This window comes from Microtus pennsylvanicus, chromosome 7 (genome assembly GCF_037038515.1).
Source record: "Microtus pennsylvanicus isolate mMicPen1 chromosome 7, mMicPen1.hap1, whole genome shotgun sequence".
Taxonomy (NCBI): domain Eukaryota; kingdom Metazoa; phylum Chordata; class Mammalia; order Rodentia; family Cricetidae; genus Microtus; species Microtus pennsylvanicus.
In genome coordinates, this window is record NC_134585.1 from 6,670,001 (window position 1) to 6,687,699 (window position 17,699).

At 54.9% G+C, this 17,699-nt stretch overlaps 1 protein-coding gene across 1 annotated transcript in view; it reads right to left on the reverse strand.

The window, feature by feature from the left end:
- Positions 1 to 1,034: 1,034 nt before the first annotated feature.
- The window catches only part of Btbd9 (BTB domain containing 9), a 374,573-nt gene continuing 357,908 nt past the window's right edge, over positions 1,035 to 17,699 (reverse strand). Inside the window, exons 10-11 of the mRNA XM_075979759.1 lie at positions 15,253 to 15,331; positions 1,035 to 5,612 (exon numbers count right to left, since the gene is read on the reverse strand). Coding sequence (XP_075835874.1) covers positions 5,415 to 5,612; positions 15,253 to 15,331 — 277 coding nt within the window. The 3' untranslated portion in view covers positions 1,035 to 5,414. The remainder of the gene's footprint in view (positions 5,613 to 15,252; positions 15,332 to 17,699) is intronic.

Here is a 17,699-nt window from a genome sequence, read left to right on the forward strand (position 1 = left end):
TCTGGTGAGGTAATCAGTGGGGACATGGGACACCAACTCACCTGCAGTTTGCCTCTGATGAGCTGTAATGGTGACGTCAACCTTTCAGAAACAAAACAGATGCCTTGCCTGGCTGCAGCTGTAGCTTACACTCCTACAGAGAAACAAAACAACGGGGCCCAAGCGGAAACTTGACAAAGCACGGTGGTAATCATTTTCTGCAAACTGGAACTCTCCATCGTTACTGTGTGGAGGCTGGTAGCATCCTCATCTGGCCAGAAGTAGCTGAGGAAATAAGACCTGAACCACGTGTGACGTTCCTGTGGTTTTCCTGCTGCTGGTGCCCCTCAAGGTTGGCTCTGTGTAGGGGCTCCCGGTCTGTTCTCCCTCCGAGCTAATGCAAGGCAAACCCCACAAACTCACAGCATGACCCATGGGCAATGTGGTACAGACTGCCCCTGGCTCCCACTTTAGGGACCAGCCAGGCAGGGCCCCCCATACCTCTAGCCTTACTCAGCTCTGCTCAGCTGTCACTTTGGGAGTCTGCTTGGGCTTGGGTGTACCTAGTTCTCACTGCCAGGTCAGACTTAGGAAAGCAAACAGGAACTGATTACGGGGTCCCTAGGGACACACCGAGTACAACACACCTGACTCCCACTGAGGTCTACTGTGACCGTGTTCGTCCTTAGTTGAGCAAGGTTCTGGATGTCCCTTGGTGCTGGAGAAGAGGGCCCATGAGTGGTCACAGGCGTGGAGAGCTGAGGCAGGAGACGTTAGTTACCAGCTCCTAGCGGTCACAAAGATGCAGCTGGAAGTGAGCTTGTGTTCAAGGTGACAGGTAAAATGGCATCAGGCCACAGGGTGACTAGAGAAGGTGCCGCAGAGCTGGCAGGGCCACCCCGCCCTAAAGGAGGTGGTGCCGGGGCGGGCTGACCTCAGGGCACAGGAAATAGTTGAGAGCAGCCAGCAGCAGAGGTGGGCTGTGGCAGGGTGATGGGGAGCCAAGAGGGCCCTGTGAGAGACAGGGCCAGACATGGAGAAAATAAGGCACGAACTCGGGCATAGAAGTAGTGCTTTATTTCTGCGGGGAGCCCACAGTGGCATTGCACACACGGTGAACTGAGGGTTGCAACACAGCTTGCCAAGTGAGGATGCCACACCACCTCAGGGTCACAATCCAAACACTGCCCTGGGAACTTCCTCAGAGAACCATGCCCAGGACTCGCACGATCCCGTCTAACCTTCAAGAGACCCTTGGAGGAGTACGGGGACAGCACCTGCGATCTCCACTGGCTCAGGAATGGTAGCCATAGAGGGGAGGTGGCTCCTCTTCTCTGGAAAATCCAGTCCACACAAATTTGGTCAGAGTGGCTTATGGGCACCATCCTCACTCCAAAGGCAAAACCCAAGCCGGTCACCTTGCTTTCCCAGGCACTGGGGACAGCTATGGAGGTATAAAGTGGCCTTGGGGACATCAGCCCCAGGCCAGTCTAACAAGGAGGTTCCTAGCTCTCAGGCCACGTTTGGAAGGCCATCCAGAGACCCAGAGTCTGAAGCAGCCACCAGGGGCTGTGGGACTCCACATCTCCAGCCCAGCTTTGACCATACCTTGTCTCTGGCTGTAACCCCTGGGAGTCACAGATAGTACCCCACTTTCAGGCATATACACTGTGCTGGGCTGGGAACCCTGCTTTGCCACCTCCAAAGTAGTAAGCACCAGTGTCACTGGGAAGACTGAGGCTGGAGACAACTGCAGGAACAGGTGTGTGGCTCCGGGCCACCACTCTACCTCAGCTAACTGCCCAGGGCTATAAATATTCCAGCTGCAAATGACAGGTACTGAGAGGACATCAATCAGAGGTTTCAGGGGTGATCGCGTCCTTGGTTGGGGGTGGGAACTATCTGTCCAGAAGCCCCACTCAGTTTGACCTCTAGCGGCAGAGGTTGGAAAGCAGGGGTGGGGACAGAGAGGAAAGTGTGAGGCCACAGTGCCCTGCCCGCCCACTGCTAGACTGGAAGCTTATTCTGGAACAAGCACTATTCCTGTACATCTTTCAAAGTGAAGGACAAGGAAAGGACGGTGGGGTGGGGAGGGGGTTCTTCCTTACCCTAGGGAAGTGAAGTGCAGCTCACACAAGCTCATGGCCTCTCGTTCATCTACTGCCAGGGATGCCCAAGCCCCATCCAGAGGAGCGATGGATGCATTCCAGCAGCCCATGGCCAATCCAGCCACTCCCCTCCTTCCTGGCGACTCCAGAAACCTTAACATTGGGTGCTCCACTTGGGAGCACAAGGCACTGCAGGGCCTAGGGCCGCTAATAAGCGCTCCCCTCCTGCCAGAGCCGCTGTCAGGGTAAACACTCAGAATCAATCATTATGTTGCAAAATAAGCAGAGCATGGCCAGTGCCCGCAGTGCCAGGTCACCTCAGCACTACTAGGAGGGGGCAAGGTGACAGTAACACAGCAGAGCAAAGCTAACGAGGAACTTCCTAGAAGGAGGCAGTTCTCTGCCCATCCAGAGGGACGTCTCTAGTCCTAGGCAGGGCTGAGCGGTTTCAGTGCCAAGCAGCCTCAACACACCAAGACCCACTTTGGCTGTAGATTTCACCCTCTTCCTGTGCCCCGCAGAGGCCATGTTTACAATTCTGTTATCTTCTAAGTTAGAAAGAACTGCAGATTGGCTGGGTTAGCTGTGCACTCTGGTCTGACAATTGTGGAGATGGCTTAACTACTGAGCAATTTCTTAGACAATTCAAAACTCACGAGGAAGGAAAAGGAATGAGCCCAACGGACATATCTCTCTCTCGCTGAAAAGAATTTCCTTTTCTAGTCTTCTAAGAACAGAACACTTGTAATGGATTTGTCCAGAATCAACATTTCATTTAATAAAAGTGGAAAGTGACAGCTGAAAGAGCCCACATCTGTAACAGGCTTGGAACTCACTAAAGGCAGAACAGGAAAAGTACGGAAGGCTCAGGAGATGCTCAGTCCCAGTGTGAGGCCACCTGAAGCTGCTCTACAGAGCCCAAATGGTCCCCCAGGAGCCCCAGTGCGGACACCTGCCATCACAAAGAACATGATCTAAAGGAGCACGAGCGGCTCTGCAGAGCCCAGGTGACATAGACGCAGGTGCCCTTCACAGCGGGCACTGCCAGAGGCATCACGCAGCAGCTACTCTCCAAGCTCTGCTCTTGTTCACACACTGTTGACCTTATGGGGAGGGCAGGGCAGGGCTGAGGGAGCAATGGCTCACACTGCCTCTGTCCCCTATCCTATGACTGTGGCTCCTTGGCACCCAACCAGTCCTCAGGGTCAGAGTCCACCAGTACAGTGCTAGGTGCTGGGTGCACAGGATCGTCCGAGTCCCAACCAGCCTGCCTGTTGTTCACACTCCAGTCTCATTTCCAGTCTGCTGGCCCCAGGGGAGACGTCCTGCAGGGGACGAGCCGGGCTCAGTCCTCTGGAAACGTGGACCTACCTTAGAGGTGCCTATGGCCTCCAGACACATCAGCATGCCCATCAGCCAGGGTGAGCTCCCGGGTCTGGTGGGAGGTAAGCCAGCCAGTGTCCTCCTGCACCCTAAGCAGGCATCTAAGAAAGTCTTCCCAAGGGCGGCCACGGCGGTCACTCAGGTGACTGAGGGCTTGCTACGGTTCACGGCACTCCCCACTGGCATCTGTGACTTTGATGTCCCATCTCCCCTCCGCTTATTTGATGGAGGGGACCATGGCAGTGCCGACATCGAAGGTTCCCTTCTATAGTCATAACCTGAATACACAATAGTATCCTAAGGAGAAAGGAAGTCAAAAGGTATGGGTCTGGGATGTGGGGAATGGGCTGCCAAGAGCACCACGTGCCCAGTGCTTAGCATGATAGGTGTGTGTGTTGACATCTTGGGTGGACAACGTGGCTTCTTGTCAACTCAGTCCCACTGAAGCAGTAGGATTGCCCTGAGTGTGGCCAACCTAGGCTACACAGAGAAGAACTATCTTAGCAAATAAGTGAGCAACAACAAGACAAATGAGCCCTCATGCATTACCCTCTACGGGAAGAGATTCCACCCTCCACAGCTTGGGGTTCCTTGTGCATTGGCAGGGGGCGCTGCTTGTAGAGATGCTGAGTGGACAGTTCTCCAGGCTGCCTGGCAGCACCCCATAAACAATGGGGGCACCCTATCCACACATGGGAGCCTCCTCCCTGAGGCAGCCATACCACACAGCAGTGAAGCCAGAGGTTCGGACTGCGGACTAGTCTCCCCCAGGACCAGCTCTGCACCTAGGCCTGAATGCACAGGAAGATGACCCCTACTGCAGCCTGAGGCCTCGTGCTGCCAGCTCTTCAGTGTGGACAACCCATTCCAATTAAGTCAAACTCAGAGAAAGCTGGCTGGCCCACCCTTTCACTTCTAGAGCAGGACCCAACCCTGAAGCTCCACTCTTCTCTGAACAGGCTCTCAGGAAGTGCTAAGGAGACCTCCTGGGGCCTCGGGATGCAACAGGGAGGTGCAGAGGCAGGAGCTATGCATGGGCATGACGGTGGGAGCTGCGTGGAGCTGCAGCAGTTAAAGAGGCCCTCAAGAATCTCTTCTTCACCATCCCCAGGCCTGTGCTCTTGACACCCCATCTGTTGGCTGGACAAGCACAGCCGAGCCAGGAGGCCCGCAGAGTCAGCCTAGAACTGGGTAGTGTCTGTCCTCAGACTTCTGGGTGGTCCTCCAGCAGCTGGCACGGCCACTGCTTCCAGGCTGCCTCCCAGGCTGGCAGGTGCGTCCGTCAGGAATGACAGGTTAATAAAGTGACAATTTGATCAATTATGAACTCCAGTGTCCAAAGATTGGTTTGCACATTGTGTGTCTGGTTGAACTTGGAAGATTTTTCTGGTCAGGCTCAGTGCCATGAAGAGCCACATCCGGTGTCATTTAGGAGGGGCAGCTTCTGCTCTGCCTGCCTGCAGGCACTGCAGACTGAGGAAGACCCTTGCAGCTGCAGAGAGCTAGAGCAGTTCCACAAGGCTGCAGCAGCCATGCCGCAGCAGCTGAGGATAAACTACACGACTGTAAACCACCAAGCAGCAATGCAAAGGCAATGGGGACACTTGGGCCTGGGCCCTTTTCTGGTTGTCAAGGCCTAGGGTTCCTTCTTGTACTGAGCTTGGCTTGTCTCTAGATTCCTTCTGCACTGGTACCTTGGTAACATTAGAGGTAGGAGCTGACGGTGGACTTGGAGAATCGAGACCCACTTCCTCCCCCTGGAGACTGCCTGAAGATTGGGGAGAACATGGGTGCCCTTCTGTCCCCTGGGGGAAAAGCCTGGTTGGGGTGGCTTTTGCAGCCAGGTCTGCTCCTCCCAGAGATGGGGGAGGGTGCTGCACATAGGGCCCGCCTGGGAGGGCACACTCCTGCCCCACCCAAGCCACACCGCGTCCTCTGCCTTCTTTATTGGTGCTGTTGGTTGGGTGAGCGTGAGTTGGGGCCCGGACTCGGGGGCAGTGAGCTGGCGCTGGGTGCTCGCAGTGCATGAGGGTCGAGCTGCTGACTGGGGGTGTTGGGGTCCCCTGTCCCCGGTTCCTCACTGCTCTCTTCTTTTTGGCTGCTCTGCTGCTCCGGACACTCAAAGTGGACACAGTGGAACACCTGGTGAAAACAGAAAAGACCAGTGAGATGTGGCTCCGCCTGAGCATGGAGGTTTGAGCCATGATGATGCCACACCCTGGTGTGCTGGGTAAGTGTGGGAAATCTCCCAGTGCCCACCTTGCTCCGTGCCTGTCTTGGATACCTGGAAGCAACAAGAAGGTTTAGATGCACGTGGTCGATCATGATCAATGCAAAAAGATGGACAATTCTCGAGTTACACAAGTCCAGCATGGACACCTCGGCAGGGCCCAGGCTGGGACTCGGCTTTTCTCCTCAGGCCTCTTCCTCTCTTTTGGATCATCCTTTTTTAAAAAATTCTTTTAAGGGAGAAGGGGAAGGAAGGAATGAGTGAGGGACAGAGAGAATGAGGGAGGAACAGAGAGAAGGAGGGAGGGAGACAGGAAAGGAGGAAGTGAGAGAGAAGGAGAGGAAGGGGGGATCTCAGTGAATTCTTTTAAAATATAACTAGAATTTTTCCAGAGTTACGAAAATGTGTTGAAGTTTCCTGGCTAAAACCTTTCCATGGTTGTGTTCAGGTTCCGGCTGCGTTGTTTGTTAGCCAGTTAAATTCTCTTTTCTCAGCCAGGCGTTTCCTTCAGGAAGCTGGGGTGGGAGGATCTCGGGCTAGGCAGGCTGTCTTTGCTCCCTCTTGGCAGAGCGAGAACACCAAGCCCTAACCTAATTGACATGGTTCCTCCTCCTCCTCTCTTGCTCTGCCACCCTCCTCTGCTCAGGACATCCTGGGCTCTGCAGGCCTGTGCTGCTCAGCCCCTCTGCCCTGACGAGCGACTAGATCAAGAAAAACGTAAGCTGAGAAAGAAAGTTGCAAGGACCAGGGATGGCTCTGCCTGTGCTAGAGAAAGCCTGCGCTGTGCACACCAGGCCTGGCTCCCACCCTCGCTGCCTCTTCCGCTGGTCTCACTGCATTACATCTCACACGCCACTGTGTCCAACTGCGCCGTCAGGGTCACATACAAACGATGCTTCCCAGTGCTGTCTTCCTGGGGTCTACTCACCCACAAGGACCATACCCAGCTATCCCCCAGGCCCACACAAGTCACGTGAGTCTACTTGAGTAGACTCTACCCAAGCTGAACCTTCCTGCATGAGTCCTGGTGACCCTGGGAGTTGCAAGGTCACATAATGACCAGACATAAAGAACCAGGGCTTCTGAGAGCCACTGTGGTCTGTGACCTGACTCCCAGCTGACCCCTGCAAGCCCTGAGCCCTTCAGGCTTCCGTAGTCAGGGTGGCAAACAGGATGCCATGCATTTACTAAGTCACAGCCTCCAGACAGAAACACGGATGCTGGGGGTGGGGTGGGGATGAACTGAAAGGAAGAAAGAAAAGGAGCCCGGAACAGGGACGAAAAAGGTTAACACTGACACACTGGTCCTGCAGCGACTTCGGACTCTCGGACCTGGGGCGGGCTTGGGCGCGCTCCAGAGGGCTCTCCCTGGCCCTCCCCATAATCCCCACAGATGCTCATGAGTCCTCTTTGTTCTTTCAATGTACAGCAATTGCCGAGCCCAACTGTGACCTAAGTGGCAGCTTGCCGTGTCCTCACCATGGAGAGGGCAAGGGGAAACTGCTAGCATGCTGGGGTGCCTACCACACGCAGGGTCCTGACACGAGGCAGTGTCAGGAGCACAGGATGCCTGGAGTGGACCTTAGGGAGCACTCCACAGAAGTGTTCCCTATAATACAGAGAAGACTGCATATACCAGGCCCCAAAGACCTGGGAGGCAGACAGGATGAGAGTGGCCTGCGAGGCAGAGGGGACACTAGGCACATGCAGTCAGGTCTGGCCCTAGAACCTACCTCTGGCAGCTGCCTTCCACCTGTTTCTGTCACCTATCAACTGTGCCAGGCTCAGTTCCCAGCCCAGCCAGGCATATGCACCCAGTGCCCACACGACCCAAGACGCTTACAGACACTATGTGGATGCCATGGTACCACAGTTCTCCAGCATCACCATACACAGCAGGGCAGGGCGGGGCAGGGCAGGGCAGGGCAGGGCAGGGCACTTTCTCCAGGACCCCAAACACCTTCCAGTTTGTACACTTCTCAAATAGAAGTGAAACCCCGTCTACTTCAGGGCAGCCACGCAGCCATGCTGGTCCTGAGGCTGCCTACAGTCAGTCCCACAGCGACCTAAGGGAAGGTGGCTTTTCTGGATTAATGGCTTGAGCAAGTGGGGCTCTCACAGAGGGCCCAACTGGCCATGTTCCTGCACCTACCCCTCCTCCCCTCTGCCTACCACGCACTTACAGGCCTCACATGAGATGAAATGACTAAGCTCTGGCTTTCTCTTTGCTTAGGAGCTGGTGTGATTCAATTTCCTTCCTCTGAGCCTTCCCCAGACTGCAGTACTCCTTGGAAAGGAGGTGACCAAAAGTGAATGAGGCATACCGGGCAGAGCCACACTTCTGATTTATGCAAAGCCATTACCATGGTCTCCGCATCATTTTCCCTTCAACTTTTCGGCAATCGTGTATCCCATTAGCCTGTTTGATTGCTGCTGTTTGTGAAGGGGCACCTTCGCTGAACCGTCTTCAGCAGCCCGGGATCTCTCCCCTGAGAGGAGCAGCCAATTTGCAATGTAGTCATGTGTATGAATCAGGCCCGGCCTTCCTCACACCCGGGTGGCCTTCCTTGTGGCTGCTGTTATTAACATGTTGCCAGGCCTCTGTGGGAGCTCTAATCCCGGATGTGTCTGAAATGGTCTGGCATGTTCCTTTCTGTGAGCCTGTGCAGCAGGTGTGTGCCGTCCTGACCTCCTTCAGAGCTATGATTCCCCAGGCACCATGGGCAGACTTTTTCAGGGTCTGAACAGGAGGGGAAGGGAGGAGTGGTGGGGAGAGACTATTAGCGCAGTAAGGACTGTAGAAGATATTGGGGGGAAAGGAATAAATACTGATCAGTGACTCCACCTGGCTTCTGCGGCTTCTGGGTAATTTTCACAGACTACTCTCCTGCCCACCAGAACAAACAGGACGTCTGACCCACCCTCCTGACTTGTATTTCCAAGGTGACGGTCTCTATAAAGTAGACAGCCAGCTTCCTCTCACTGGCTGCCCATAAGTAAGATGGAAGTCTGAGGTCTGTCCCCCTTCAATCACCACGACAGATGTTAGCCAGCCCAGCTATGGCAGCCAGTGAGCTCCCTGGTGCTCACCTCAGAGCTGACCGGAGCAATCCAGATCCAGACCACAAACAGCTTGTTTATTCCTTTTAAATAGAAGATCAAGGTGCTGGCACACACCTATAATCCTGGAACTTAGGGATCTGAAGCAGGGGGATTGTGAGCTAGAAGCTAGTTTGCTATGTTGTAAAAATCAAACCAAATTGACCAACCAAACAACAGTCCAAATCAGGAGCAGGAAGGACAGGGCACTGTTCCCAGGTCTCGGTCGGGAATGCCTGAGTTCCCAGTCCGGGTAGATCTGCTGAACCAGGGACTCCTGATGAGAGGAGTCAGAGAGTGGTGGGAGGTGAAGGTGGCAGTGTGGCCTGTCTTCCCGTGTTCAGGCCCCACCTTCCTGCCACATGTCAGCTGTTCTCACAGTACACTTCCAGGCCTCCTACGCTAGAGGGGTAGGCCTCCAGGACAAGGGGACACGGCCTTGGTGAAGGCCCCACTTCTTGTGAATAGTGACTGTGAGCGGGCTCCCTCTGACTCCTGCCCAGCACGCTGGCCCATGCAGCCTGAGGAAGGACTGGTATGTGACATCCACACGCTCTACTCTCAAGAGCTATGGTGCACTGGGCCCTGGGTCAAACCCTCCTGGTGGGACCGTCCACTGAAGCTGTCCAGGGACCCAGGCCACTGCTGCCCCTACACACTGTCTCTCTGGCCCAGCACCTTATCCTGGTCCACAGTACCTTCCTTGTGAAAGCTGTGTGCCAGGGTCAGCTCCTGCTGTGTGCATCTTTCTCTGGCCACTGAGACACAACACCCCAGGGGGGCCAGGCTCTCCCCAGGAGCAGAAGGGCCTACAAGCTGGGGCTGTCTCATGCAGGGTGGGTTTCTCCTCTATCTGCACTCAGTCTGTCTCCACCTGCGGCTGCTGCATGCCTGCCGCTGCTCTGGGAATTCTCAGCAGGAGGCTGCTTGAGGCACCTTCTACACCTAGATGATGTCTCTGGGGAGAACATGGCAGAAGAGTCCTTCAGGGGTCAGGGCACACCCAGAGGGGTCTGGAAAATAATTACCCCAGGCCAGCAAGGAACATTTATTTAGTTTTCATAGTCTGTTTTCCTGGCTTTATTTTCCCACTAAAGCCACATGTTGCTATGGGAACGAGGTGGCACTCGGAGCCCAGTCACTCAGTGGCCTGATGGAGTCTGTGGGTGAAGCCGACCTCAGCATGGAAGGCAGCTCAAGCAGCCATGTGCAGACCCTGCCCTGCTGCTGCTGGCCTGTGGGGCCCTCTGCAGCAAGCTCACAGCTGGTTACGGTTCCCAACACATGGCAGAGGTGTGGACCCATCTGCAAGCCCCTCCTCCACATGCTCCGTGGCCGCTGTTTCTTACAGAGAGCGGACCCTGCCCTTCTACCAGCCCTGCACACACCCCCATCGGAGCCATCTCAGCTGCCCTTCTACCTCTGTCCACCATTTCATCATGACCAGAGATACAAATGTTACTGGAGGCATAGGCTCTTCAAAAGGGGACACTGCCAGGCAGAGAGGCTGCAGTCCCCGCGCTCTACCTCAGTTTCTCTCTAGACCTAGTGGGTCTGGTGCTCAAGGCAAGCCCATCAGAGTGTATGCACTGTCCTAAGCTACGGGCCAGTGTGGAGTAGAGCCCGCTCTGGCACCTCAGCATCGGTTACCAGTTCCTGGGAGACACAGCAGTCGAGAGCCAGTCTGACCAGACGCCTCCACATACAGTTTATACATGTATACAGCTGGGTGAGAATTACACGCACTGAGCCACAGCTTGACTCAAGCATTCTTAGCCCAGGAACTTTGTTCGGCTGAGGCGCAGCTATCCCCTGGCCTTTGTCCTCAGCAGTTTTATCACTTGTGGGTCTCTCCTGGTGTGAGTGTATGTAAAGGGGGTCCTACTCCATGGGGGCCTAGGTGTCCTTCAGAGCACTATGATGCATACCCAGCATGGATGGGATGTGCTGTGTTGTCCGCCAAGTCTTCTGTGGGCAGTAAGCACTGGGTCCATCAGGGAGGAGGAACACTTCCCGGTGCCAGGGGGAAGGCTGGGGGAAATCAGAAGAGCTCAAACAGGCTACCAAGAGCTGACCTCCATAGACTGGGAGGCTGCCATTGCTGGGAGCCACCTACATCTGAGGGAAGAGGGGCGTCACCACAGCAGACACAGGCTGAGCCTCTGGACACAGGAGGGCCTGGCCAGACACAGAACCCCAATCTGCCTGCGCCTGGAAGCCTCCTCCAGCCCTGCTGGTATCCAGCCCTGCTATCCTAAGCCAGCTGGATGCCCCAGGTCAAAGCAGAACCCACCACAGAGCTGCAAAGCTGTCGACTCACGGGCTCCAGGCTGCAGGGACCTTGCAGGGCTCTAAACAAGCAGCTTCTCCAGCCACACACACACCGATAGGACACCTAGTCCCCATGAATGCCCTTCCAGCCTCAGGAGGCCCTGCACACCGATAGGACACCTAGTCCCCGTGAAGGCCCTTCCAGCTCAGGAGGCCCTGCACACCACACCGATAGGACACCTAGTCCCCGTGAATGCCCTTCCAGCTCAGGAGGCCCTGCACACCACACCGATAGGACACCTAGTCCCCGTGAATGCCCTTCCAGCTCAGGAGGCCCTGCACACCACACCGATAGGACACCTAGTCCCCATGAATGCCCTTCCAGCCTCAGGAGGCCCTGCACACCACACCGATAGGACACCTAGTCCCCGTGAATGCCCTTCCAGCTCAGGAGGCCCTGCACACCACACCGATAGGACACCTAGTCCCCGTGAATGCCCTTCCAGCTCAGGAGGCCCTGCACACTGATAGGACACCTAGTCCCCGTGAAGGCCCTTCCAGCTCAGGAGGCCCTGCACACCACACCGATAGGACACCTAGTCCCCGTGAATGCCCTTCCAGCTCAGGAGGCCCTGCACACCACACCGATAGGACACCTAGTCCCCGTGAATGCCCTTCCAGCTCAGGAGGCCCTGCACACCACACCGATAGGACACCTAGTCCCCGTGAATGCCCTTCCAGCTCAGGAGGCCCTGCACACCACACCGATAGGACACCTAGTCCCCGTGAAGGCCCTTCCAGCTCAGGAGGCCCTGCACACCACACCGATAGGACACCTAGTCCCCGTGAATGCCCTTCCAGCTCAGGAGGCCCTGCACACCACACCGATAGGACACCTAGTCCCCGTGAAGGCCCTTCCAGCTCAGGAGGCCCTGCACACCACACCGATAGGACACCTAGTCCCCGTGAAGGCCCTTCCAGCTCAGGAGGCCCTGCACACCACACCGATAGGACACCTAGTCCCCGTGAAGGCCCTTCCAGCTCAGGAGGCCCTGCACACCACACCGATAGGACACCTAGTCCCCGTGAATGCCCTTCCAGCCTCAGGAGGCACTGCACACCGATAGGACACCTAGTCCCCGTGAATGCCCTTCCAGCTCAGGAGGCCCTGCACGGGCTCCCACGGTCCCTGCTCTGCACGCCTTCTCTGAAGAATTCCCCAGCAAGGCAGCTCCTGTTCCTCTTTTATGTACACAACTGTGTATTTTGTGACCAATGAATAAATAAACGAAAATTAGAACCCAGGTTCTCCTGTGCAACTTGACACCGGCAGCATCAGCACGGGTCTGTGGTACAAGCACTCGGCTGAAGAAAGCAAGTGCTGTCCTATAATGGAGGCCACAGGAAGAACCATGCGGCTGAGGTCATAGGTTCATATGGTGAGACCCTGGCCCTGCCCCCACAGTACAGCCTTAGAAGGCAGGGCCATTGAGGGCCACTAGATTTAGAAGCCTATGGCTAGTGTCCTCACAGGAGGAGAGAGGGACCCTGACTCACCAACTCCCTTTCCAGGTATGTGTTCCAAGAAAGGCCTTGTAAAGATGGAGGAGCTGGCTCACCTGTCCACCAACACTGTGTGCACCCTGGCCTGGAAGGCCAGCCTCCTGAGCACGAGAAACAAGTGTCTATCACGTTAGCCATACAGCAGACGGGCTCTGCCCTGGCAATGCAAGCCACCATGGCCACTGAAGTCACCTGGCAGCCGAGCAGGGGCAGGCTGAGGAAACCCTGCTTCTCCTTACCCCTATTTATGACAGCATGCTGCTGGCTCCCCCGGGGCCGACATTGACACCTAGCTTCCTTTCCCTGACTGTGCCCTACGCATCAGCCGGACACTCCTGCCTGGTCACATCATTCTCCCTTAGAGCTGTCCCCAGGTGTTCTGCCCACCCAGCGCTGAGTCATTCTCCTCTCCCCTCACAGGCAGCACTCATATCCCTTTTCCAGAGGATATACAAAACCCAGCGGGGACAGCAAGGAACTTTCTCCCGGGGAGTCTGCACATCCTCCACGCCCAGGGAAATGCACCTGCTGTTCCTCCAGTGCCCTGGAGAATGACAGCTTCCTGTTCATCATGCATTTTATGATTTACGATGTTTTCCAATTGACAACACTATGCTGAGGCTTTATTTTCCCAATCAGTAACTGACTCTAGAAGGCAGCTAGGGAAGTTACTCACCAGCCAGATGAGGCAGGTGACCATGTCAGGCTGCCCTCTAGCTAGGCCCACCGACACTCTGTGCAGAGACCCGGAGGAAACCCCCTCAACAGAGACCCTGCACCCTGCTGTAGAGTACTGTGGCGGGAGGTGGAGCTTCAGAAAGAGCTGCGCTGAAATCCAGCGTCCAAGGTTTTCCCCTTGCTTTGGTCAAAGTGCTGGTGGTGCCGAGTGTGGCCTCCCTCCTGACTTGAGAAGCCCTTCGTGGAACACAGCATTCTGGAGTTCCAGCTAGGCATTTAAGCAGAAGACCAGACTTCCTGGGCTGGGGGAGGGGGGGGGCCTTACCGTATTAGAAAGACTCCGAATAGAAAATATTTTAGTTTTGTTATTTGTATAGATAAAGCTACATTGTTCTTTTTAATTCAGGAGTAATATACATGTAAAGTGTAAGTGGTAGGAAATCTCAGAACTCAGATATGCATAGATGGATCAATGGTTCAAAGCACATCCCGCTCTTCCTAGCACCCACATCAGGCAGCTCACAACTGCTTAACTCCAGTTATCAGAAGCTGAAGGTACCCACATGCACACTTATATACATAATTTAAAATATGATAAATTTCAAAAAGAACAATTGGAACTTATTTTAAGACTATTCATTTGAAAACAAAACATTAAATGCAAATTCAAATTTGTTTTTGATATAACACAAAAAGAAAAGACAAGTGGCCTTATGACCTGCTAGCTACTTGTCTACTTATTCCGGTTGTAAGGACAGTCCTGCTGTTACAACCCTGACTTACCTGGTGTCACTGTCCCCAGCTAGCCTTGCACTCAGAGCTGTCCTCCGGCCCGGACCTCCTGAGTGGCCACCATACCCACTTATGACTTAAACCTTAGACAGCCATAAAAGTATCAGCTGATTACTATTCTGAAATTCTCAAGTTAGTTTTGAAGAAGTAGAAGATGTTTGGGGCTCTATTTAGAAGCTGTTCTCTGTAGGAAACGCACTGTGGGTGTGGATCATTATTATCCTAAATAAGTAAGGGGCACATGGATCTAAATCGCAACACGATTTCCACTTTTGGGGCTGTTCTTGGAGCACTGGACATACCTAGACAGTTTCTAGATGGCGCACTGGGCCAGCTCTACGGGGTGTAGGTCAGGCACAAAGTGACAGCGTGGAGCCTGTGTTTCAGCAGCAGAGGAGCATGTGCTCCCCAGCATGTCTCCTTCATGAAGCATGCCCTTCAGTCTCCGTCACATTAGGGACGTCCTGTGGCTAGTGCAGCCCTTGCGCTCTCCAGGACCCTATCCCAGAGCCTGCACTCTGACGCACAGTCACCTCCTTGAGAAGACAAGGGCAGGAAGCCGGCATGTGAGACCCACTAGTGTGGGCTCCAACGCTGACAGCGAGAACACAGAACGCTTCCAGAAGGAGCCTAGAGCACACTATACACCCCAAGCACAGAGGCGCCACGACTGCTCCAGGGGCACCCGTGAACCAGTGCGAGAAGAGAAAACGACCATGAGCCATGACTGCCCTCTACTCTCAGGCTTCCCGTGCTCCTCTTCCATCCCCATCACACTGTCAGAGGCACATACTAACATGGAGACATACTAACATACTGACCAGCGAGACAGGGACTGCACAGGGACAAGAGCACAGCCACCTAGATGCTGCGCAGGGCACTGCCATCTGAGGAGAGAAGGGCGCCTCATTTCTCAGGGTCTTGTAGGCTGTTTCCACCCAGGCTGGTGGAAGAATCCAAGCAGCACCTGCTGACTTTCTCTTGCCAGCGAGCAGAGCCCTGATGATGGCATCCCCCTAGTTAAGGGTGGGACTTCCTTTACACTGAGCTGCCATAACAGCGGCCATTACCAGGCAGGGCAGACAGCTCCACTTAGCCAGGGTGCAGCGGTTACAGATGCCACTGCCCTTCTCAGGAGAGCACCCTTACCTCATTTGCTGTGTTGTGTGTTCCAACGATTCGGATGAAGGAGGCAGGCTGTCTTTCAAAAGTGACTGATTGCCAGGACCTGCAGGAACACAATTTTCCCAGTTAGCTGCTGCAGTTGGCCCGGCTGACAACTGGGCAATGGGTCTACAGGGAGGCGGGGGTGGGGTAGGGCGGGGTCTCCCCCATGATGTCATGGAAGGAGGCAGATAAAGCACTGCACCTTCGAATTTAGGAGCCTGCCATGTCACCAGAGCAGGCACTACTGTGTGTACCTGTGACTCAGGTTCTTAGAAAACCCCCAAGAAACAAAGCAAGACCGCTGACCATGCTGGCCTGGAGACAGGAGTATGGCCGACTAGAAACATCACCAAGGGTGGTGGGAGTTTCTAGACCAGGGTCCTCATCTACAGTGTGGGCCGGAGAGGCCTCGTCACTGGGCCGCTGGCACAATCAGCAGGTAGTTCAGCACGTGTGCAGAACCTGAGTTAGGGGTGGGGACTGTCCTGGAAGCTGCCAAGAGGAGAATTCGGAAATAGGGTAAGGGGTGGCTGGGTGGAAGAGCGTGAGGCTGGGGGGCATGGCTGGGAGGAACAGGGTGAGGTAGGGGTGTGGCTGGGTGGAAGAGGTGAGGCAGGTTCTCTTCCTGGGCTGGAGCTGCAGAAGTCACTTCAATGCCAGAGCTGGTCCTGGGCAGGAAGTGCCCTAAAAGCCTCAACCTTTTCTGCTCCCAAACATGGCTCCACGGGGCTTCCTTTCAGGGCTGGTCCATCTATGAGTGACCCCCAAATCCATCTCGATATTTTAGTTTCTTTTCTCTTCCCCTCCCTCCCATGTACAGTGTGGACGCATCCTTGAGGGGGGAGGCCAGGGGTCAATTCCGGGATCTTCCTCAACAGCTTTCCACCTTACTGTTAGAGACAGATCTCTCACTGAACCGAGAGCTCGCCTTTTTCAGCTACACTAGGCTGGCTAGCAAGCTCCCTACACCCCCTGCAGCAGCACTGGGGCTGTCGGCATGCACTGCTAACCCTGCCCTGAGAGTGGGTGCTAGGATCCAAACCCAGCTCAAGCTTGCACAGCAAGCATGACTCCCGCTGAGCTACTGCGCAGCAGCAACCCTGCCATTTTTTTAAAAAATGTGTAGCCCAGGCTGGCCTTGAACTCGTGATCATCCTGCCTCTGCCTCCTTCAGCAAACCCTACCAGCGTGCGCCACCACAACTGGCAACCATGCCATTTAAAAGACAAGTTCTCCTCCTCTGCCTGGCCTAGCCTTCCTGCACACTCCAGGCCTCTCTTCTCGAAGCCCTGTGAGCAGCTCACAGTTGCTGCCGCTCCTCCCGCACTGTAGAAACGCCAGCTGCTGCGAAGCTCTTTCCTGTAATTGTCTAATTACCCAGTAATGCTAGCAAAGGAAATATATGTATCTGCAGTTTGTTTTTCCCATTTGGTTTCAGGTGTTCCATCTTCCTTCTCACTATGCACCTCCCACTGAGGCCGATTCACCACCGCCCGGACACCAGTCCTCTTAAGGTCATTAAAAAGCCATTACCACCCTGTGCACAAAGGCTCGCCTCTGGAAGCAGGTTGCTGAAAACAGAGTAAGAAAAATCACTCTCTCTGTAAAAACACTATTACTCATGCAAACAGACAACTCTCCTGCCCATCCCCCATGCATGCCTCTCTACCCTGCTTCCCTGTGGGGGACTCCCGCTTTCCTAGACCCTCAGCTCTTGGGATACCTGCCAGACAGTCTGTGGGCAGGGGAGGTATGCAAGGCTATGGGGGTTCCACAAGCTGGTGGGAGAAGCAGGGCTGTGCGAAACATCGGAACCCCGTCTTCATCCCTCAAGTTTAGGGCACAGACTCCAGCTGCCCAGGAATGGGGACACACAAGAGCCTGTAACCATCACTGGGTTTGAGACACAAGACAGAGTGGGAGGGAGGGAGGCAGAGCGGTGTTACAGATCCAGAGACTGGGTTTAAGGTGAGCCCTCTCAGGCCTCACAGAGCACAGGGCTCCAAGCTTATGGGCAGGCCAGCATCAGGCCTGAGCTTGCCGCCTCTGCCATAGTTCCCAAGCCATCTGCCTGCGAAGTGCTCTTGGCACACAGGTCTTGTTCCTTGCAGGTTCCCGTGGCCTCTTCTCTTCCACTTAGACTTCTGCCTGGCCTGGGGCTTGGGGCAGGGCAGCAGCTGAGCAGGAGGGAGCCTGAGTTTGTGGAGTAATAAGATCAGAAGGTCTCAATTTAATAGCAATCCTCCATTACATTGCATTAGCATCTAATCACATTAGAGTTCGTTTGCACTAACACGGCCTGAGAGTGGAATATATGATCTCATTTCCCGCAGAACTAGATACCAATCCAAAGAGTGAAGTGACGGAAGCTGTGGGCTCAGGGATGAGCGCCCTCCTCTCTCCACTTTCTGGAGTTGCTCCCTAGAATT